At 46.8% G+C, this 23,875-nt stretch overlaps 2 protein-coding genes across 2 annotated transcripts in view; both read left to right on the top strand.

Moving 5' to 3' along the window:
- LOC124033545 (guanine nucleotide-binding protein subunit beta-5b-like) overlaps nucleotides 1-23,875 on the top strand; it is a 279,536-nt gene that overhangs the window by 186,473 nt on the left and 69,188 nt on the right. The gene's annotated exons all lie outside the window — the stretch shown is intronic.
- Nucleotides 1-23,875, top strand: part of LOC124033542 (unconventional myosin-Va-like) — an 89,428-nt gene that overhangs the window by 13,095 nt on the left and 52,458 nt on the right. Inside the window, 5 exon segments of the mRNA XM_046345577.1 lie at nucleotides 18,255-18,365; nucleotides 18,911-18,974; nucleotides 18,977-19,081; nucleotides 19,253-19,397; nucleotides 23,704-23,860. Coding sequence (XP_046201533.1) covers nucleotides 18,255-18,365; nucleotides 18,911-18,974; nucleotides 18,977-19,081; nucleotides 19,253-19,397; nucleotides 23,704-23,860 — 582 coding nt within the window.

Genomic DNA, 23,875 nt, shown 5'->3' with positions numbered 1-23,875 from the left:
TAAACAATTTTCAGGTCTCGCAATATATTTTCAAGCAGATTTATGTCAGAACTGTAACTCGACCACTCAGGAACATTCACTGTCTTAGCAACTCCAGTGTATATTTGGCCTTGTGTTTTAAGTTATTGTCCTGCTGAAGGGTGAATTCACCTCCCAGTGTCTGGTGGAAAGCAGACTGAATCAGGTTTTCCTTTAGGATTTTTCCTGTGCTTAGCTCCATTTACATTTATTTTTATTCTGAAAAAGTTCCCAGTCCTTAACAATTACATGTATACCCATAACATGATGTAGCCAAGACTGTGCAAGGAAATATAGAGAATGGTACTCGGTAATGTGTTGTATGTTTGGGGCAAATCCAATAACACTTTGTATTCAGGACTAAAAGTCAATAGCTTTATTTTCAGTATTACTTTAGTGCCTTGTTACAAACAGGATGCATGTTTTAGAATATGTTTTATTCTGTACAGGCTTCCTTTTTCACTCTGTCAATTAGGTTAGTATTGTGGAGTAACTACAATGTTGTTGATCCATCCTCATTTTTCTGCGATCACAGCCATTAAACCCTGTATTGCTTTAAAGTCACCATTGGCCTCCTGGTGAAATCCCTGAGCGGTTTTCTTCCTCTCCGGCAACTGAGTTAGGAAGGACGTCTGTATCTTTGTAGTGTAATTATTAACTTCGCCATGCTCAAAGGGATATTCAATATCTGCTTTTTAAAAACTTTTACCCATCTACAGTTGAAGTTGGAAGTTTGCATATACTTGGGTTGGAGTCATTTAAAGCTAGTTTTTCAACCACTCCACAAATTTCTTGTTAACAAACTATAGTTTTGGCAAGTCAGTTGTGTCATGCACAGAGTAGATGTCCTAAGTAATATTTCCAACAATTGTTTACAGACAGATTATTTCACTTATAATTCACTGTATCACAATTCCAGTGGTTCAGAAGTTTACATACACTAAGTTGGCTGTGCCTTTAAACAGCTTGAAAAATTCCAGAGAATGATGTTGTGGCTTTAGAAGCTTCTGATAGGGTAATTGACATCATTTGAGTTAATTGAGGTGTACCTGTGGATGAATTTCAAGGCCTACCTTCAAAAGAAGGAAGGGAAAATCAAAAGAAATCAGCCAAGACATCAGAAAAGCAATTGTAGACCTCCACAAGTCTGGTTCATCCGTGGGAGAAATTTCCAAATGCTTGAATGTAACAGTGTAGCTTCCGTCCCTCTCCTCGCACTTACCTGGGCTCGAACCAGGGACCCTCTGCACACACAGACGACAGCCACCCTCGAAGCATCATTACCCATTGCGGAGCAAGGGAAACAACTACTTCAAGGTCTCAGAGCGAGTGACGTCACCGATTGAAACGCTATTAACGTGCACCCCAACCCAGACAGGATGACCACAACCAACCCAGACAGGATGACCACAACAGTGAATCAAGCCACTCAGGTGACGCACCCCCTGCAGGGACGGTATGAGAGAGCCCCAGTAAGCCAGTGACTCAGCCCCTGTAATAGGGTTAGAGGCAGAGAATCCCAGTGGAAAGAGGGGAACTGGCCAGGCAGAGACAGCAAGGGCGGTTCGTTGCTCCAGAGCCTTTCCGTTCACCTTCCCACTCCTGGGCCAGACTACACTCAATCATATGACCCACTGAAGAGATGAGTCTTCAGTAAAGACTTAAAGGTTGTGACCGAGTTTGCGTCTCTGACATGGGTAGGCAGACCGTTCCATAAAAATGGAGCTCTATAGGAGAAAGCCCTGCCTCCAGCTGTTTGCTTAGAAATTCTAGGGACAATTAGGAGGCCTGCGTCTTGTGACCGTAGCGTACGTGTAGGTATGTACGGCAGGACCAAATCAGAGAGATAGGTAGGAGCAAGCCCATGTAATGCTTTGTAGGTTAGCAGTAAAACCTTGAAATCAGCCCTTGCTTTGACAGGAAGCCAGTGTAGAGAGGCTAGCACTGGAGTAATATGATCAAATTTTTTGGTTCTAGTCAGGATTCTAGCAGCCGTATTTAGCACTAACTGAAGTTTATTTAGTGATTTATCTGGGTAGCCGGAAAGTAGAGCATTGCAGTAGTCTAACCTAGAAGTGACAAAAGCATGGATTAATTTTTCTGCATCATGATTGGACAGAAAGTTTCTGATTTTTGCAATGTTACGTAGATGGAAAAAAGCTGTCCTTGAAATGGTCTTGATATGTTCTTCAAAAGAGAGATCAGGGTCCAGAGTAACGCCGATGTCCTTCACAGTTTTATTTTAGACGACTGTACAACCATTAAGATTAATTGTCAGATTCAACAGAAGATCTCTTTGTTTCTTGGGACCTAGAACAAGCATCTCTGTTTTGTCCGAGTTTAATAGTAGAAAGTTAGCAGCCATCCACTTCCTTATGTCTTAAACACATGCTTCTAGCGATGGCAATTTTGGCGCTTCACCATGTTTCATTGAAATGTACAGCTGTGTGTCATCCGCATAGCAGTGAAAGTTAACATTACGTTTTCGAATAACATCCCCAAGAGGTAAAATGTATAGTGAAAACAATAGTGGTCCTAAAACAGAACCTTGAGGAACACCGAAATTTACAGTTGATTTGTCAGAGGACAAACCATTCACGGAGACAAACTGATATCTTTCCGACAGATAAGATCTAAACCAGGCCAGAACATGTCCGTGTAGACCAATTTGGGTTTCCCATCTCTCCAAAAGAATGTGGTGAATCATTCTCTCAACTATTATTCTGACATTTTACATTCGTAAAATAAAGTGGTGATCCTAAGACAGGGAATTTTTACTAGGATTAAATGTCAAGAATTGTGAAACACTGAGTTTAAATGTATTTGGCTAAGGTGTATATAAACGTCCGACTTCAACTGTACCAATAGGTGCCCTCCTTTGTGAGACATTGGAAAACCTCCCTGGTCTTTGTGGTTGAATCTGTGTTTTGAAATTCACTGCTCAACTGAGGACCTTACAGATAATTGTATATGTGGGGTACAGATATGAGGTAGTCATTCAAAAAACATGTTAAATACTTATTGCACAGAGTGAGTCCATGCATTCTTCTGAAATTGTATATAGGCTAGTGTTGAAGGAATTCTAAATTCCTCTGTTTTAATTCCCAATCAAAATTTGACGTCCTTCCAACACCAGTTAATCTTCACCAATGGTATGGTGAAGATCCGGACTGTGCCCTCTGTTCCATGCCAGCCAACCTCAGGCACATTCTCACAGGCTGTAAAACAAGCCTCGCCCAAGGACGCTACACTTGGCGTCACAACCAAGTCCTTAAAAACCTTGCGTCCGCCCTGGAGGACAAGCGAGCTGCCACCAACTCCCTACCACCCACAGCAGCATCACACTCCTTACGGACAAACTTTGTCCGCGAAGGGGCTAAACCACCGAAGAGCGGCTCTACACCATTAGAGCGAGACCAGCTGCGCTTGGCCCGCGACTGGAAAATGCTAGCTGACATTGGCCGGCAACTTGTGTTTCCTCCGGAGATCGCAACCACCACCCTAAGACCTGACATGGTGCTCTGGTCCCGTTCACTCAATAAGGTCTTCATCATTGAGCTCACAGTACCCTGGGAAAACTCAGTAGATGAGGCTTATGAGCGAAAACATCTGCGCTATGCTGATCTAGCTGCCGAAGCACGGCATCATGGCTGGAACACAGAAGTCCGACCAGTGGAGGTGGGCTGCAGAGGTTTTGTGGCAACATCTACAACCAGACTGCTTAGAGACCTGGGAATTAAGGGCCAGAGCCAGCGTTCGGCAATCAAAGCTGTATCAGAGGCGGCAGAAGGCAGCAGTCAGTGGCTCTGGATGAAGAGGAAAGACCCCAGCTGGGCCCCGAAGTGAGAGGGCCAGGAGGTATGCGGTCAACAATGATTGACTCAGGGAGGAGGACGCCCCTGCCATGCATAGTCCCATGGGATGTTTGCTATCAACAACAAGGCAACTCCTATGACTAATTGGGAATGGGACGCAAGCGTAGGATTGATCACCCTGTCGCTGGCCGCCTTTGAGGAGGGTGTATAGTGTGAAAGGCCGAAACACCCTAGGAACCAAAGGTACACTACTGACGATGCGCTCCCCAAATTTCACCACGCTCACTGTTCATTAACTCTTGGAAGTGCTTGCACAAAGGATAGTAACATCTCATCCTGTGTTCTTGGAATCATTAAGATTAATTGTCAGATTCAACAGAAGATCTCTTTGTTTCTTGGGACCTAGAACAAGCATCTCTGTTTTGTCCGAGTTTAATAGTAGAAAGTTAGCAGCCATCCACTTCCTTATGTCTTAAACACATGCTTCTAGCGATGGCAATTTTGGCGCTTCACCATGTTTCATTGAAATGTACAGCTGTGTGTCATCCGCATAGCAGTGAAAGTTAACATTACGTTTTCGAATAACATCCCCAAGAGGTAAAATGTATAGTGAAAACAATAGTGGTCCTAAAACAGAACCTTGAGGAACACCGAAATTTACAGTTGATTTGTCAGAGGACAAACCATTCACGGAGACAAACTGATATCTTTCCGACAGATAAGATCTAAACCAGGCCAGAACATGTCCGTGTAGACCAATTTGGGTTTCCCATCTCTCCAAAAGAATGTGGTGAATCATTCTCTCAACTATTATTCTGACATTTTACATTCGTAAAATAAAGTGGTGATCCTAAGACAGGGAATTTTTACTAGGATTAAATGTCAAGAATTGTGAAACACTGAGTTTAAATGTATTTGGCTAAGGTGTATATAAACGTCCGACTTCAACTGTACCAATAGGTGCCCTCCTTTGTGAGGCATTGGAAAACCTCCTGGTCTTTGTGGTTGAATCTGTGTTTTGAAATTCACTGCTCAACTGAGGACCTTACAGATAATTGTATATGTGGGGTACAGATATGAGGTAGTCATTCAAAAAACATGTTAAATACTTATTGCACAGAGTGAGTCCATGCATTCTTCTGAAATTGTATATAGGCTAGTGTTGAAGGAATTCTAAATTCCTCTGTTTTAATTCCCAATCAAAATTAAACACTCTGTCAATGCATTAAGGGTTTGTAAGACCCTTATTTTATAAGAATGGACAGAGCCCCGGTCTTAAAAGTCAGGTAACAGCGTTTAATTCAAGAGAGTACTGCCTTCATACACATTTTACCACAGGTTATAAACTGAAAATGACGTCAGCGTTTTCTAAATGTTCTATCTCTTCTTGACACTGGTAGAGAGGCCCTATAGTTCTCAAGCCTTCCCTCCTCGCCTAAAGCCAAGGTCAGTCAGTGTAGATAAGCATTCTAGACAGTCTGGAGATAGTTCATTCATTTGTACCAAGGCATTGTTCTAAACTCCTGACTACATTATATACAGTTGGGAATGGGAGCAAGAGAGAGACTTCATACATGTACAGTACATAATAGCATTTGGACGAGTCAGTCCTGATTGAAATGTAGACATAATTAGTCATCATTGATAAAAATTCCCTTAACAGCTAACCATAACAAAGTGGTTGAATACTTATTGACAGCTGTTTCATTTTTAATTAATAGGTAAAAATGTCCCCCCAAAATACTCCACTTTGACATTATGGGGCATTGTGTGTAGGCCAGTGCAAAACATATCAACTTAATCCATTTTAAATTGAGGCTGTAACACAAAAAAATGTGGGGAAAGTCAAGGGGTGTGAATACTGTACAAGTTAGGGAGTCAAATGAACGGCTCTCTCACCGATGCGATTCGGTATGCTACACTGACTGACGAGAGTCACTGTCTGGTGTCGTTACCATGTACATTACATGGGACGTGCGAATTCACTAGCGTCATGCTTTCTCCCTCCTACATGTAAAGAAATCTGACTGCAACCAACCACAGCACGCATACATTGTACCGGCAGGCCGTGGGTCAGACAGCAGACTGTGTTTCCTTGTCAGCATTCGCTTTGTGACTGACAGGCACATCAGGCTAGCAAATGGAAACTTTTAAATGAAAAGTAGCCTAGTTAATATGAAGTGCAAAAAGTAGCCAGCTGAAAATGAGATTTGTAATCGGCTGATTAGCCGACTGCTGGCGCGAATGGAAAATACTGTGCGTACTCACAGGGTGGTATTGTGAACTAGGTTTGTCTCCTGTCTGCTCCGGCCGTGGGAGCGTCAGAGGACCCAATATTCTAGTGGGAAGCAAAAGGAGGAGAGAGGAGAAAGAAGGCAGGTGAAGGTACAATGAAGAAACGCATAGCTCCGTAATTGGGACATGTTGGGATCAAACTCACAACCCAGTTGTTGCCAGTACCAATAACTATAATTCAGCTGTTGTCAGTACCAATAACTATAATTCTGCTGTTGCCAGCACCAATAACTATAATTCTGCTGATGCCAGCACCAAACCCACAACTCAAAGGGTTAAGTTTGGGTCCAGCTTACAGCGTGACGTTATTCTGTTGGAATGAATGGCAGCTCATTTCTTTTCACTATAGAAAAATGTCTTGTCATTTTGACAGCATTAAAATGACATCTCTGCTGTCACGGGTTGGTGAACAGAGTGTATCTAGTCATCAGGCTGTAGTAGGCTCCAGTAGTCAGTCAGGTCTAGCCTGAAGGGCATTAGGGAGAGAACAGTCATTTAGTAACTCAGAGAAGAATACAGCATCTCTCAGCTCAAAGCTAAACACACGTTCCTCATGCTACTGATCAGGTCAGCTAGTAAGACAAACTGCTGGACCATTTCATAATTGTATGTCTGTGTTTTCCTCTGACGCTGATACGGGACATGTGCATCAGATTACCACGGTAACTCTGTTATGGTAATTGAGTGGAGAAGTCGTGTCCACAGTGCGATCTAGATGACATCCTGCTGCTCCACTCTCAAATACAGACGGACGGACGGACGGACGGACGGACGGACGGACGGACGGACGGACGGACGGACGGACGGACGGACGGACGGACGGACGGACGGACAGACAGTGTCTGAGTGAAGGAGTGTGTGTGTGTAGAGTTGGGCGATATGGACCAAAATTCATATCACAATAAATTGACTGAATTATCACCAGAATGACAAGTTTATAACATTATGTGCACCACAGTTATTTAAAAAAATATTTCCCTTAACTACTATTAGCAAACGTATTTAATTTCAAACTTCACACTTCTCGAGTAGGGCCCTATAGGTTATTTATCATAGTGAACAATATAAGCCAAATGTCCACATAAGTGGTTGGTTTGGTCGGTGTCGATAATTTTTGGTTCTTTGTCCCAGCTCGTATGTGTGTTTTGAGCGAGTTTTTGTCTGCCTGCATTCTCATGTGACTGAGGGGTGGTAGTCTGGGCTGGGAGGGCGGGACCTGGGCTGTTTGACTGAAATCTGGGTTGTTCAATGACAGGGTTGGACCAGAGCAAAATAGAAGGCAGAGGGAGAGAGACAGAGTCCTGATCGCTGTCAGACACAATGGGAATGTTTCATCTGTCCGCAACGCTATAACCATCACTCTAATCGATTCACCTCCCTCTGCTGGCCAGGTGTGTGGCAGGGAGTGTGTTGCAAGGTGTGTGTGTGGGGCCGGGAGGTGAAGAGGAGGGGGGCAAAGTTTAACATAAGTCTCTGGGATCTGCTGAGGCGTGAAGATGAACGAGAATCAGGAGTTGGATTATATGTTTGTCAAAGTAAGTTCCCTTCCTTTCATTTGTCTTGGTTTGGTTATTTCTCTATTGTGTTGTAGTAGGACGTTTCAGGCCTGTGTGTGAGAGCGTGGCCTGTCCAGTAGCTCTGTGAGTTGGAGACAACATGGAGGTCAGACACACCCTGGTCTGCACTGGTCTGGTGTCCTAACTAGTGTCCTAACTCCTCTGTCTCTCCTGTACCAGGAAGGGTTGTTTGTCTGTTGAACTCTGCATCCTGAATGGAACCCTGTATGGCACCCAAAGGGCTCTGATCAAAAGTAGTGTACTTTATAAGGAATAGGGTGCTATTTGGGATGCTACCACCATGAGTGTTCCAGTAGGCCTTGGTACTTCAGCCAACACAGGAACAGAGGGCTGCCCAACAAGACTGTTTCAGACAGTTAGGAGCACTATCTAGATTATCATACCTCCATACCTTCCTTCTGTCATACCCCGTTATACGCTATTATACAATGGGAACTCTCTACTGTGCTGTCATAGTCAGGGCTACTGTACTGTCGTAGTCAGGGCTACTGTACTGTCGTAGTCAGGGCTACTGTGCTGTCGTAGTCAGGGTTACTGTGCTGTCATAGTCAGGGCTACTGTGCTGTCATAGTCAGGGCTACTGTGCTGTCGTAGTCAGGGCTACTGTGCTGTCGTAGTCAGGGCTACTGTGCTGTCGTAGTCAGGGCTACTGTACTGTCGTAGTCAGGGCTACTGTACTGTCGTAGTCAGGGCTACTGTACTGTCGTAGTCAGGGCTACTGTACTGTCGTAGTCAGGGCTACTGTACTGTCGTAGTCAGGGCTACTGTACTGTCGTAGTCAGGGCTACTGTACTGTCGTAGTCAGGGCCAGGGGGATGGAGAGAGGAAGGGGGGGGGGGGGAAGGGGGTGGAGAAAGGAAGGGGGGATGGAGAAAGGAAGGAGGGGGGTGGAGAGAGGAAGGGGGATGGAGAGAGGAAGGGGGGTGGAGAGAGGAAGGGGGGATGGAGAGAGGAAGGGGGGATGAAGAGAGGAAGGGGGATGAGAGAGAAGGGGGGGGAAGGGGGATGGAGAGAGGAAGGGGGATGGAGAGAGGAAGGGGGATGGAGAGAGGAAGGGGGGATGGAGAGAGGAAGGGGGATGGAGAGAGGAAGGGGGATGGAGAGAGGAAGGGGGATGGAGAGAGGAAGGGGGTGGAGAGAGGAAGGGGGATGGAGAGAGGAAGGGGGGATGGAGAGAGCGAGGGATGGGGTAATGAGATGGGGTAATGAGATGGGGAGGGAAAGAGGGCGAACGAGCGCTCAAGGTAGTGTTTCCCAGGAAATCAGGGATTTTCATCAACATCGGTTTTCCCCAAGATTCCTACATTTGCCCCTCTCCTCCCCCCCTCCTCTCCTCCTCTTCCTCCTGTGTCTCTGCTGAGGTGTGTACTGGGGAGCGTTAAACCAAAGATGTTTTAGAAACTCTGTGGTTAAACAGAAAAGCAGCATTTTCTCACATGAGGCTCTGTCATGTGATGAACCGGGTCATGTGATGAGGGGGCCGCAGTTACCGCGAGATTAGTTCTACTGCTCACAGTGTTGACTAGACTAATTACACACACACACACACACACACACACACACACACACACACACACACACACACACACACACACACACACACACACACACACACACACACACACACACACACACACACACACACACACACACACACAGTGGGCAGGGCTCCATTTTGGATGAATAAATTACAGTTTAATGGAGCAGAAAGTGTTTCTGTTGAAGAATGAAGACATTGAAGAACATTATGAACTGAGTGGTTCGAGCCCTGAATTCTGATTGGCTGACAACTGTGGTATATCAGACCATATACCATGGGTATGACAAAACCATGTATTTTTACTGCTCTAATTACGTTGGTAACCAGTTTATAATAACAGTAAGGCACCTCGGGGGTTTGTGGTATATGGCCAATATTGTAGGATTTTAATGAATTTATTTGCAAATTATGGTCACCTACAAACAAGCAAGATTTCTGGCTCTCACAGACCTGTAACTTCTTCTTTAAGAGGCTCCTCTTTCCTCCACTCGTTACCTTTATTAATGGCAACTGTTTGAACTTGTTATCAGTATAAAAGACACATGTCCACAACCTCAAACAGTCACACTCCAAACTCCACTATGGCCAAGACCAAAGAGCTGTCAAAGGACACCAGAAACAAAATTGTAGACCTGCACCAGGCTGGGAAGACTGAATCTGCAATAGGTAAGCAGCTTGGTTTGAAGAAATCAACTGTGGGAGCAATTATTAGGAAATGGAAGACATACAAGACCACTGATAATCTCCCTCGATCTGGAGCTCCACGCAAGATCTCACCCCGTGGGGTCAAAATGATCACAAGAACGGTGAGCAAAAATCCCAGAACCACACGGGGGGACCTAGTGAATGTGCTGGGACCAAAGTAACAAAGCCTACCATCAGTAACACACTACACCGCCAGGGACTCAAATCCTGCAGTGCCAGACGTGTCCCCCTGCTGCAGCCAGTACATGTCCAGGCCCGTCTGAAGTTTGCTAGAGAGTATTTGGATGATCCAGAAGAAGATTGGGAGAATGTCATATGGTCAAATGAAACCGAAATATAACATTTTGGTAAAAACTCAACTCGTCGTGTTTGGAGGACAAAGAATGCTGAGTTGCATCCAAATATCACCATACCTACTGTGAAGCATGGGGGTGGAAACATCATGCTTTGGGCCTGTTTTTCTGCAAAGGGACCAGGATGACTGATCTGTGTAAAGGAAAGAATGAATGGGGCCATGTATCGTGTGATTTTGAGTGAAAACCTCCTTCCATCAGCAAGGGCATTGAAGATGAAACGTGGCTGGGTCTTTCAGCATGACAATGATCCCAAACACACTGCCCGGGCAACGAAGGAGTGGCTTCGTAAGAAGCATTTCAAGGTCCTGGAGTGGCCTAGCCAGTCTCCAGATCTCAACCCCATAGAAAATCTTTGGAGGGAGTTGAAAGTCCGTGTTGCCCAGCAACAGCCCCAAAACATCACTGCTCTGGAGGAGATCTGCATGGAGAAATGGGACAAAATACCAGCAACAGTGTGTGAAAACCTTGTGAAGACTTACAGAAAACCTTTGACCTCTCATTGCCAACAAAGGGTATATAACAAAGTATTGAGATAAACTTTTGTTATTGACTAGATACTTATTTTCCACCATATTTTGCAAATAAATACATTTAAAATCCTACAATCTGATTTTCTGGATTTTTTTTCTCATTTTGTCTGTCATAGATGAAGTGTACCTATGATGACAATTACATGCCTCTCTCATCTTTTTAAGTGGGAGAACTTGCACAATTGGTGGCTGACTAAATACTTTTTGCTCCACTGTACCCTTGCTACGGGCTGTGTTCTGGCACTCTACGTTGCGTCGTGCTTAAGAACAGTCCTGAGCCGTGGTATATTGGCCATATACCACAACTCCTCTGGCCTTATGGTTTAATTATAATTGGGTTGGCTCATAGGGCCATTGATGCTCTCCATTTGAGCAGAGAGGCCTGTCCAGGGGGTGGAGGTTGTATTTACTGCTGCTCTACAGCCCTTCAGTGTTTCATCCTCCCCCTCAACAGTAGTGAAGACAGCAGGCCTGCAGGGTGAGGGCCGGCTGCAGTTCAACTCTCCTCATCCTCCCCCTCAACAGTAGTGAAGACAGCAGGCCTGCAGGGTGAGGGCCGGCTGCAGTTCAACTCTCCTCATCCTCCCCCTCAACAGTAGTGAAGACACCAGGCCTGCAGGGTGAGGGCCGGCTGCAGTTCAACTCTCCTCATCCTCCCCCTCAACAGTAGTGAAGACAGCAGGCCTGCAGGGTGAGGGCCGGCTGCAGTTCAACTCTCCTCATCCTCCCCTCAACAGTAGTGAAGACACCAGGCCTGCAGGGTGAGGGCCGGCTGCAGTTCAACTCTCCTCATCCTCCCCCTCAACAGTAGTGAAGACACCAGGCCTGCAGGGTGAGGGCCGGCTGCAGTTCAACTCTCCTCATCCTCCCCCTCAACAGTAGTGAAGACACCAGGCCTGCAGGGTGAGGGCCGGGTGCAGTTCAACTCTCCTCATCCTCCCCCTCAACAGTAGTGAAGACACCAGGCCTGCAGGGTGAGGGCCGGCTGCAGTTCAACTCTCCTCATCCTCCCCCTCAACAGTAGTGAAGACACCAGGCCTGCAGGGTGAGGGCCGGGTGCAGTTCAACTCTCCTCATCCTCCTCCTCTCATTACAGTCAGTGATCTGTAATGCTGAGTTGTGAAAGCTACATGGTGGATGTCTGGCCTGTCCTGCTTTGTCAGATCAGGAGAAATAAAGGAATGAAGGACAGAGGAAGAGTGAACAAGAGGGGAGAAGGAGAGGAGGTGAAAGCGAGGGAGAGATCTGACTAATGAAGTGAAAACTGCTTCTAATAATCCTGTATTAATGTATTAACACTTCTGCTGCTACTTTCTCGCCTTCCTGTCCTCTATTCCCCCCCGCCTGTCCTCTCTTCTCCCCCTCCTGTCCTCTCTTCTCCCCCTCCTGTCCTCTCTTCTCCCCCTCCTGTCCTCTCTTCCCCCTCCTGTCCTGTCTTCTCCCCTCTGTCTTCCCCCTCCTGTCCTCTCTTCTCCCCTCCTGTCCTCTCTTCTCCCCTCCTGCCCTCTCTTCTCCCCTCCTGTCCTCTCTTCCCCCTCCTGTCCTCTCTTCTCCCCTCCTGTCCCTCTCTTCTCCCCCTCCTGTCCTCTCTTCTCCCCTCCTGTCCTCTCTTCTCCCCTCCTGTCCTCTCTTCTCCCCTCCTGTCCTCTCTTCTCCCCCTCCTGTCCTCTCCCTCCCCTCCTGTCCTCTCTTCTCCCCCTCCTGTCCTCTCTTCTCCCCCTCCTGTCCCCTCCTGTCCCCTCTCTTCTCCCCTCCTGTCCTCTCTTCTCCCCCTCCTGTCTCCCTCCTCCTGTCCTCTCTTCTCCCCCTCCTGTCCTCTCTTCTCTCCCTCCTGTCCTCTCTTCTCTCCCTCCTGTCCTCTCTTCTCTCCCTCCTGTCCTCTCTTCTCTCCCTCCTGTCCTCTCTTCTCTCCCTCCTGTCCTCTCTTCTCTCCCTCCTGTCCTCTCTTTCTCCCTCCTGTCCTCTCTTCTCTCCCTCCTGTCCTCTTCTCCCTCCTGTCCTCTCTTCTCTCCCTCCTGTCCTCTCTTCTCGCCCTCCTGTCCTCTCTTCTCGCCCTCCTGTCCTCTCTTCTCGCCCTCCTGTCCTCTCTTCTCCCCCTCCTGTCCTCTCTCCCTTCCCCTGTCCTCTCTTCTCGCCCTCCTGTCCTCTCTTCTCGCCCTCCTGTCCTCTCTTCTCGCCCTCCTGTCCTCTCTTCTCCCCCACCTGTCCTCTCTTCTCCCCCTCCTGTCCTCTCTTCTCCCCCTCCTGTCCTCTCTTCTCGCCCTCCTGTCCTCTCTTCTCGCCCTCCTGTCCTCTCTTCTCGCCCTCCTGTCCTCTCTTCTCGCCCTCCTGTCCTCTCTTCTCCCCCTCCTGCCCCCCCCCCTCTATACTCTCTTCTCTCTTCTGGGTCTGCCTCACTAGCTCCTAGCCCCTAGTACACTGTACCAGTAGCATTAGTGTGTGTGTGTGTGTGTGTGTGTGTGTGTGTGTGTGTGTGTGTGTGTGTGTGTGTGTGTGTGTGTGTGTGTGTGTGTGTGTGTGTGTGTGTGTGTGTGTGTGTGTGTGTGTGTGTGTGTGTGTGTGTGTGTGTGTGTGTGAGAGAGAGTGGAGGTGTAGTTCTCTTTGTAAGGATTAGATTAGAGGTAAATCCAGAGTTAATACAGTGTTGATCTTTAGTCTCTTAGTCAGTCCTGGATTAATGGGCCGGCTACTGACCTTTCCCTGTTACCAAACACGTATACACTACTCTAATACAACTAACCACTGGGGTGGGAGTTCACCTATAGGTTCAAATCCCAGGTCAGAAGGTTGCTGGTGTTCTTACTGGTTGCTCTGGGCCCCTGAGGAAGGCACTGAAGTACTAAACATCTCCAGGAGTAGATCTGCAGTGTGTAACAGTTTGTCAGGTTCATATTGAATGCTTGCCTCAGGCATATGTTAACTCTACAGTAGCCCACTGAGCTAAAGCCTCAAGCAAGGTTACATCACACTCTGCTGCTTGCTGCAGACCCCTCTGTCCTCTCACCCTCTTACTACATACATCCCTGTAGCTCTTCCTCTCACCCTCTTACACACATCCCTGTAGCTCTTCCTCTCCCCTCTTACACACATGCCTGTAGCTCTTCCTCTCCCCTCTTACACATATCCCTGTAGCTCTTCCTACACACATCCCTGTAGCTCTTCCTCTCACCCTCTTACACACATCCCTGTAGCTCTTCCTCTCCCCTCTTACACATATCCCTGTAGCTCTTCCTCTCACCCTCTTACACACATCCCTGTAGCTCTTCCTCTCACCCTCTTACACACATCCCTGTAGCTCTTCCTCTCCCCCTCTTACACACATCCCTGTAGCTCTTCCTCTCACCCTCTTACACACATCCCTGTAGCTCTTCCTCTCCCCTCTTACACACATGCCTGTAGCTCTTCCTCTCCCCTCTTACACACATGCCTGTAGCTCTTCCTCTCCCCCTCTTACACATATCCCTGTAGCTCTTCCTCTCCCCCTCTTACACACATCCCTGTAGCTCTTCCTCTCCCCCTCTTACACACATCCCTGTAGCTCCTCCTCTCCCCCTCTTACACACATCCCTGTAGCTCTTCCTCTCACCCTCTTACACACATCCCTGTAGCTCTTCCTCTCACCCTCTTACACACGTCCCTGTAGCTCTTCCTCTCACCCTCTTACACACGTCCCTGTAGCTCTTCCTCTCCCCTCTTACACACGTCCCTGTAGCTCTTCCTCTCCCCCTCTTACACACATCCCTGTAGCTCTTCCTCTCACCCTCTTAAACACATCCCTATAGCTCTTCCTCTCACCCTCTTACACACATCCCTGTAGCTCTTCCTCTCACCCTCTTACACACATCCCTGTAGCTCTTCCTCTCCCACTCTGATCAGCTGTTCCAGGTCATGACCAGGCAAGCAGAGGGTGTGTGACGAGAAACGCCTTCACTCTGAGTCATGAGGGCTGATGTTACAAGGGAGATAATATCTCCTTCTCTTCCTGCATCCTCCTCCTTATCCCTCTCCTCCTCCCCTGTATAGTTGACCAGTCTAGCTGACCCCAACTAGCACCATGTAGCAGACAGGGTCCCTCTGACTCCTCTCTGTCCGTGTCTGTGTTTGTGTGTGCTTGGGGTAGAGTTGTACCCTTCATCTGTCCTCTACTGTAACCCTGGAGATCTGTCTATAAATACGACTCAACCCCCCCCCCCTCCTCACAATGTGGACCAGGAAATGGTTTACACGCTTCATTGCTGCAGAAAGTGTGTGTGTGATTAGGAGGATCAGGAAGTGTGCTCAGCGGTGTATGGTGATGCTACTCAGTGGGGTGTGTGTGTGAGGCTATTTTTACCTCCACCCTCCCGTCTCTTTCTCACTCTCCATCTCTCTCACACATTCTCTCACTCTTTCTCTCACTCCCTCACTCCTCCTTTCCATTGCTAGGAGCTGGGCTTTGAACCGCTCTCCTCCAGGAAGTAACAGAGAGCGACAGAATAGCCTCAGTAACCCTGCTATAGGATGACTGATACTGTGTTCTGTCGAGTCAGCACTTTTCTCTGCTGACCTCTGTATACACACACACACACACACACACACACACACACACACACACACACACACACACACACACACACTGCTCTGACCTTTCATCATTTCATGTAACACTGGTGTGAAAGATTAATTTCAATTCATTGTGGAGCATCACAAGAATACCTTATCCACTACATAGTGGTGAACCATGATAACATGACGATGACGTAGGTCTGAATATGTAAGCAGCCTACTACAATGGTGATTGTCTGTCTGTCTGTGAGTATATGGCTATGAGCTAGATCATTAGACTTTTCCACAGAATGTTCCTGGAAGGTTGGCTGAGGGTTGCTGGAAGGTTAGGGTGAGTCATGAGGATATGAGAGCATCCGATCCGAGTGCCAACAGTCTTAGTGCCAACACACACACGCTTGGTTTCAGTCTTCATGTAAATCCTTCCTACCAATGAGATTCTGACACATTTTAAAGATTGTTCTAAGAGCGTTAGTTGGAGTATCAAAGACAGGAACCAGTTGTGTATAGGATCCAGTAGTATTCAGGTCAAGCAGGCCCATTTTCCCAAACAAGCAGTATCATGGGGCAGCAGGTAGCCTAGTGGTTAGAGCATTGGGCCAGTAACCAAAAGGTTGCTAGATCGAATCCATGAGCAGACAAGGTAAAAATCTGTCATTCTGACCCTGAACAAGTCAGTTAACCCACTAGGCCGCCATTGTAAATAAGAATTTGTTCTTAACTACACATTGTTGCACTATGGAATGAGACCCAGACCGGCCTTCTGTGTGTCTGCCTCTGAAAGTTCTGTGTATACAGATCTGCTGGTGGTAATAATGGGCCTGGATAAACCAGGATAAGCTTCGTGTAGCGCTGATCATCATTGAGCTGCTTAGTGAGATGTAAAGATTACTGATTGGCCATCTGATTGACCTTTCTAATGGCAGCTGTTAAAGCTGGGATCTACCAGTCGGCTCTCCTCCGTGTGTGTTACGGATGTGGTTCTGTGAACTGCACTCTTGTGAGCCTGAGTCCTGAAGACTTCTGTTAGCTGCCCGTGCTACAACCTGACGACTTAGCTTCCTGAGCTAATGCCGTGGCTTTAGCTCAGCGGACCAGCGCAGTCTAGTGGAAGGCTGAAGACCCGGGATCAACCCCAGTCACTTTTACAGTGTTTTTGTTTCTAGGTTTTTCACATGTCTTTGATCAGCTGACAGGCTCGTTCCACAGGGCTGGGATCTGAAGGCATTCCTGTCATGTTGTGATGGGTCACAGAATCATGTGGACTGGGTTTGAGTTGTTATGAATGTCCAGCAGTATTGATCATGTTAGATGGTGAAATGATATCCAAGTAACCATGGAGATACAACAGCCTCAGTCAGCAGTGTACCAGTCTGATACAACAGCCTCAGTCAGCAGTGTACCAGTCTGATACAGCAGCCTCAGTCAGCAGTGTACCAGGCTGATAGAACAGCCTCAGTCAGCAGTGTACCAGTCTGATACAACAGCCTCAGTCAGCAGTGTACCAGTCTGATAGAACAGCCTCAGTCAGCAGTGTACCAGTCTGATACAACAGCCTCAGTCAGCAGTGTACCAGTCTGATAGAACAGCCTCAGTCAGCAGTGTACCAGGCTGATACAACAGCCTCAGTCAGCAGTGTACCAGTCTGATAGAACAGCCTCAGTCAGCAGTGTACCAGTCTGATAGAACAGCCTCAGTCAGCAGTGTACCAGTCTGATAGAACAGCCTCAGTCAGCAGTGTACCAGTCTGATACAACAGCCTCAGTCAGCAGTGTACCAGTCTGATACAACAGCCTCAGTCAGCAGTGTACCAGTCTGATACAACAGCCTCAGTCAGCAGTGTACCAGTCAGTGAGTGTAGAACAGCCTCAGTCAGCAGTGTACCAGTCTGATACAACAGCCTCAGTCAGCAGTGTACCAGTCTGATACAACAGCCTCAGTCAGCAGTGTACCAGTCTGATACAACAGCCTCAGTCAGCAGTGTACCAGTCTGATACAACAGCCTCAGTCAGCAGTGTACCAGTCTGATACAGCCTCAGTCAGCAGTGTACCACAGCCTCAGCCTCAGTCAGCAGTGTACCAGGCTGATACAACAGCCTCAGTCAGCAGTGTACCAGGCTGATACAACAGCCTCAGTCAGCAGTGTACCAGGCTGATACAACAGCCTCAGTCAGCAGTGTACCAGGCTGATACAACAGCCTCAGTCAGCAGTGTACCAGTCTGATACAACAGCCTCAGTCAGCAGTGTACCAGTCTGATACAACAGCCTCAGTCAGCAGTGTACCAGTCTGATACAACAGCCTCAGTCAGCAGTGTACCAGTCTGATACAACAGCCTCAGTCAGCAGTGTACCAGGCTGATACAACAGCCTCAGTCAGCAGTGTACCAGTCTGATACAACAGCCTCAGTCAGCAGTGTACCAGTCTGATACAACAGCCTCAGTCAGCAGTGTACCAGTCTGATAGAACAGCCTCAGTCAGCAGTGTACCAGGCTGATAGAACAGCCTCAGTCAGCAGTGTACCAGGCTGATAGAACAGCCTCAGTCAGCAGTGTACCAGGCTGATACAACAGCCTCAGTCAGCAGTGTACCAGGCTGATACAACAGCCTCAGTCAGCAGTGTACCAGGCTGATACAACAGCCTCAGTCAGCAGTGTACCAGGCTGATACAACAGCCTCAGTCAGCAGTGTACCAGGCTGATACAGCAGCAGGTTCTCTCTGCAGTAGACATTGAGTCTGGGGACAGTACTGGACTGATATAGGCCTTATGTAGCTTTCTGACTTGGAGAACACACTCTGTAGTATGTTTTTATGTTATGTAGAACCTTTCTCTCCCTTCTCACTCTCCTTCTTTCTCCTCTCCTCTCTCTCAGTTTGCTCGGGTGTGGATCCCTGATGCAGATGAGGTGTGGAAGTCAGCAGAGCTCACTAAGAACTACAAACATGGAGATTCCACCCTACACCTCACACTGGAGGATGGAATGGTGAGTACTGGAGGAGAGGAGGAGGAGGAGAGGAGGAGGAGAAGGGTGGTGTAGGGTTGGGTGGTTGCATAACATCCTCTCATTTGTGATGAGATGCACAGTAAAACACACACACACACACAGTTACTGCAATATATCACCATACATATAATAAAAACATGTTTCGATGTCAACCAAGTCCAAGAAACCGTTCAGAAGGAAAGGGGGGCAGAAACCTGACCCATTTGGTGGCATATTTTGATACATGTGTGAGGCTTATGTTCACCAACGGTCTGTTTTTTTATGTCACTGAGTTACATAACCAGGTCCCTACTCAGCACACACACCACAGGAGGCTGGTGAGGGGGAGAGGAATTACAATAATGGCTGGAATGGACTAAGTGGAATGGTATAAAGCACAATGAAACAATGTTTGATAACGTTCCATTTATTCTGTTCCATTACTATGAGCCCGTACTCCCCAATTAAGCTGCCACCAGCCAGCCGCCTGTGATACACACACATATTGTGTGTGATAACGTCTCTGTTTAATCTGTGCTGTCCAGGACATTGAGCACAAGCTGGATGATAAGACAAAGAACCTTCCTCACCTCCGGAACCCTGACATCCTGGTGGGGAGAATGACCTCACAGCTCTTAGCTACCTCCACGAGCCGGCCGTCCTGCACAACCTTAAAGTCCGCTTCACCGACTCCAAACTCATCTACACATACTGTGGTATGCCCACACACACACACACACACACACACACACACACACACACACACACACACACACACACACACACACACACACACACACACACACACACACACACACACACACACACACACACACACACACACACACACACACACACACACACCAACTCCTCCTCTCTTCCTGTAGGTATTGTGCTGGTGGCCATTAATCCCTATGAGAACCTTCCCATCTACGGTAGTGACATCATCAATGCGTACAGTGGCCAGAACATGGGAGACATGGACCCTCACATCTTCGCTGTGGCTGAGGAGGCTTACAAACAGATGGCCAGGTGGGTGTGTGTGGTGTGCGTGCGAGTGTTACCTGCTCAAAGGTAGTATACACAGATTTCCCATGTTTCAAACGATGTCAGACGGACAGTTTGAGACCTTCCAATGTACAGTGTGTGTATTTACTGTCTTGTTATTTATTAACTAGGCAAGTCAGTTAAGAACAAATTCTTATTTACAATGACGGCTTACCAAAAGGCAAAAGGCCTCCTGCGGGGACGAGGTCTGGGATTAAAAATTATATATGTATATATATATATATATATATATATATATGTATATTTATATATATATATGACAAAACCAACACCATGACGAGACAACACAACATAAAGAGAGACCTAAGACGACAACATAGTGTTCTAATTATCAGAGTAAGAACGTGACGGACACTGAAAGCTTCAGTTTATTTTCCCATTGGGTCAATACAGCTGCATCAGACAAAGACACGGTTCCACCACTGGTGATATATATTACAATTTGGGGTGGAATCTCCTCCTCTCTAACCATTACGTCTCTGTTGCTAGGCAGAAAATTAAGTGACATGGGCAATAAACTGTTCCTTCTCCCTTAACGTGACCTGACCTCGACCCCTTCCTCACTAATCCACAGCTCTCCAACCTTATCAGTGCCTGCCACCTGCGATAGTCTTCCCTGCCCTCAGTACATTCCAAGCTTAATTGCATCCACCATATACATCATACATTCCCCTCTGTCCCTCAGTTCATCAATAAGTACATTTCATAAGTCAAGAAATCAGAACCCAATAATAGCAAGGCAGCAACACATGACAAAACAGCACGTAAGGAACACAACATGGTAGTAGCACAAAACATGGTACAAACGTTATTGGGCACAGACAACAGCACAAAGGGCAAGAAGGTAGAGACAACAATACATCACGTAAAGCAGCCACAACTGTCAGTAAGAGTGTCCATGATGGAGTCTTTGAATGAAAAGATTGAGATAAAACTGTCCAGTTTGAGTGTTTGTTGCAGCTCGTTCCAGTCACTGGCTGTAGCGAACTGAAAAGAGGAGCGACCCAGGGATGTGTGTGCTTTGGGGACCTTTAACATAATGTGACTGGCAGAACAGGTGTTTTATGTGGAGGATGAGGCTTCAGTAGATATCTCAGATAGGGGGGAGTGAGGCCTAAGAGGGTTTTATAAATAAGCATCAACCAGTGGGTCTTGCGACGGGTATACAGAGATCAAATCAAAGTGTATTTGTCACGTGCGCCGAATACAACAGGTGTAGGTAGACCTTAAAGGGAAATGCTTACTTACAGGCTCTAACCAATAGTGCAAAAAAAGCTATTAGGTGAACAATAAGTAAGTAAAGAAATAAAACAACAGTAAAAAGACAGGCTATATACAGTAGTGAGGCTATAAAAGTAGCGAGGCTACATACAGACACTGGTTAGTCAGGCTGATTGAGGTAGTAGAGAGAACAGTCTATGACTGGGGTGGCTGGGGACAATTTTTAGGGCCATCCTCTGGCACCGCCTGGTGTAGAGGTCCTGGTAGGCAGGCAGCTTAGCCCCAGTGATGTACTGGGCCATATGCACTTCCCTCTGTAGTGCCTTGCGGTCGGAGGCCGAACAATTGCCGTACCAGGCAGTGATGCAACCAGTCACAATGCTCTCGATGTTGCAGCTGTAGAACCTTTTGAGGATCTCAGGACCCATGCCAAATCTTTTTAGTTTCCTGAGGGGGAATAGGCTTTGTCGTGCCCTCTTCACGACCGTCTTGGTGTGTTTGGACCATTCTAGTTTGTTGGTGCTGTGGACACCAAGGAACTTGAAGCTCTCAACCTGCTCCACTACAGCCCCTGCTCCACTACAGCCCCTGCTCCACTACAGCCCCTGCTCCACTACAGCCCCTGCTCCACTACAGCCCCCATCCGTCCGTCCGTCCGTCTTACCGGAGTGTGCTGTTCTATCTTGCTGGTGCAGCATATATCCCGCTAGCTGAATATCCATGTCGTCATTCAGCCATGATTCCGTGAAACATAAGATGTTACAGTTTTTGATGTCCCGTTGGTGGGATATTCATGATTGTACCTCGTCTAATTTATTGTCCAATGATTGCACGTTGGCGAGTAATATTGACGCTTTCCCACTCACCTCCTGTGGGTCCTCACGATGCTTCCCGCTCTGTGCCTTCTATACCTGCATCTCCTCCTCTTGCAAATAACTGAGATGTTGGCCCTGTCGGGTGTTTGGAGAATGTTGTGTGCTTCCTGCTTGTTGAAGGAAAAAATCTTTGTCTAATCCGAGGTGAGTGATCGATGTCCTGATATCCAGAAGCTCTTTTTTTGCCGTAGGTTACGGTTGCAGAAGCATTATGTACAAAATAAGTTACAAATAACACAAAAAAAAAACACATAATAGCACAATTGGTTGGGCGCCCGTAAAACTGCTGCCATTTCTTCCGGCACCATTTTACTTAGTTTACAGATGACCAGTTTACAGAGGAGTATAGAGTGCAGTGATGTGTCCTATAAGGAGCCTTGGTGGCAAACCTGATGGCCGAATGGTAAAGAGCATCTAGCTGCTCGAGAGCACCCTTACCTGCCGATCTTTAAATGATGTCTCCGTAATCTAGCATGGTTAGGATGGTCATCTGAATCAGGGTTGGTTTGGCAGCTGGGGTAAAAGAGGAGTGATTACGATAGAGGAAACCAAGTCTCGATTTAACAGTGTACCGTCTAAGTCATACTCCCAAGTACTTGTATGAGGTGTGTTATGACGTTGCCCTCTTTGGGTACAGCGAGCACCATCCCCGCTCTCGGCTCCTACAACCAGACTGCTGTGGTCAGAGATGTCGTAAATTCCTGAGGAGAGGATCTCCATAACGCTGTTTATATAATAGCCTCAGATATGAGGTTTACATCTGATTGTTGTATAAGATGAATGAATGAGGATGATACTGTTTGTAAAATTGTGTAATGTGATTTTGGACTGTTTAATGAAGGAAACTCCAATTCCCTTTTGAGTTGAACTAAATCAGAGGACCGCCCATGAGCCCAGTTAGGGTCAGGCATCCTGGACCGCCCATGAGCCCAGTTAGGGTCAGACATCCTGGACCGCCCATGAGCCCAGTTAGGGTCAGACAGCCCTTTTCTGCAATTCCAAATAAAAACCCAACTTTGAGAAATTCTCAGTAGACCATGTTTTTCTCCATTACGATGGGACAAAGGTTGCAGACCATTGCTGAATAGTTTAACCATACCACATGTTTAAACTCTTAGACTATCGATACCGACAGAATAAGAACAAGTCTTTGATATTAATTACTAGTCTGCAGCTAGGAATTCGGTATCATTGAACTGCCAAAACACTCATTCTACAACAACATGAATGAATGTCGCTCTGAACTATCCCCTCTAACCACGACAGACAGAGAGAGACTGACAATTCCACAAAATAAACTAACTTTTCAACAGCGATCAAGATGACACACTGAGCGTAAATATATATATATTGATTGCAATTGTTCACGAATGAATGAGCGTTCATGTGCAAAGGATTAGCATTTCAATTGTTATAATTATTAACCCTGTAGTGACTTCTCAGTCGATCCCCACTTCCCTTTTTGTCTAACAAGCCGCCATGCTGGTTTAGTCCACTAGGGCACATTCCCTTACCATTTCTTGTAACCATATTTACTTTGTTTGTGTGTGCGCACTTCTGTGATGGTTTAGTTATTAATAAATAAATGATTTAAGACGATTGATGTATGGATGACTCATAGTGAAGACTAGGTTCGTGCAGATAACCAACAATTTACGACATTTGGAATGAGACTAACGTGAGGTAAAGTAAATAATTAATTAATCAAAATACTATTGATCAGATATGAAAATATCGGCATTGATCTTTTCGTTTGACGGAATGAGCACACAGAGCACTCTCTCACATACATACACACGCTTTTTCACACACACCTAGTGACACACACACACACACACACACACACACACACACACACACACACACACACACACACACACACACACACACACACACACACACACACACACACACACACACACACACACACACACTGTAGTATAGTGACCTATGGTCCCAGTTGGCATCTATACTGTACAGCATGTTGTCTGCCACAGTGACCTCACACCGTTTTCAGAACCATAATGGAACGAAGTAATGACTTTCTGTTTTTATCTTCTATGATTTTTGTTATGTGTGTATTGTTGTATTGGCATGACTGAGCCAAATAAGCTGCCACATGGCAGACTCTTGCTTCCCTCACCGTCCCAGTCTTTCCTTCTCTCCTGTATTAGAGATGAGAGGAACCAGTCTATAATCGTAAGCGGTGAGTCGGGAGCAGGGAAGACTGTCTCAGCTAAATACGCCATGCGCTACTTTGCTACAGTCAGTGGAGCAGCCACAGAGGCCAACGTAGAGGAGAAGGTCCTCGCATCCAACCCCATCATGGAGGTATGACTCCTCTCC

The sequence above is a fragment of the Oncorhynchus gorbuscha genome, linkage group LG04 (genome assembly GCF_021184085.1).
Source record: "Oncorhynchus gorbuscha isolate QuinsamMale2020 ecotype Even-year linkage group LG04, OgorEven_v1.0, whole genome shotgun sequence".
Taxonomy (NCBI): domain Eukaryota; kingdom Metazoa; phylum Chordata; class Actinopteri; order Salmoniformes; family Salmonidae; genus Oncorhynchus; species Oncorhynchus gorbuscha.
The sequence above is the reverse complement of the archived record's forward strand: the minus strand, read 5'-3'. Positions and strand labels throughout refer to the sequence as shown.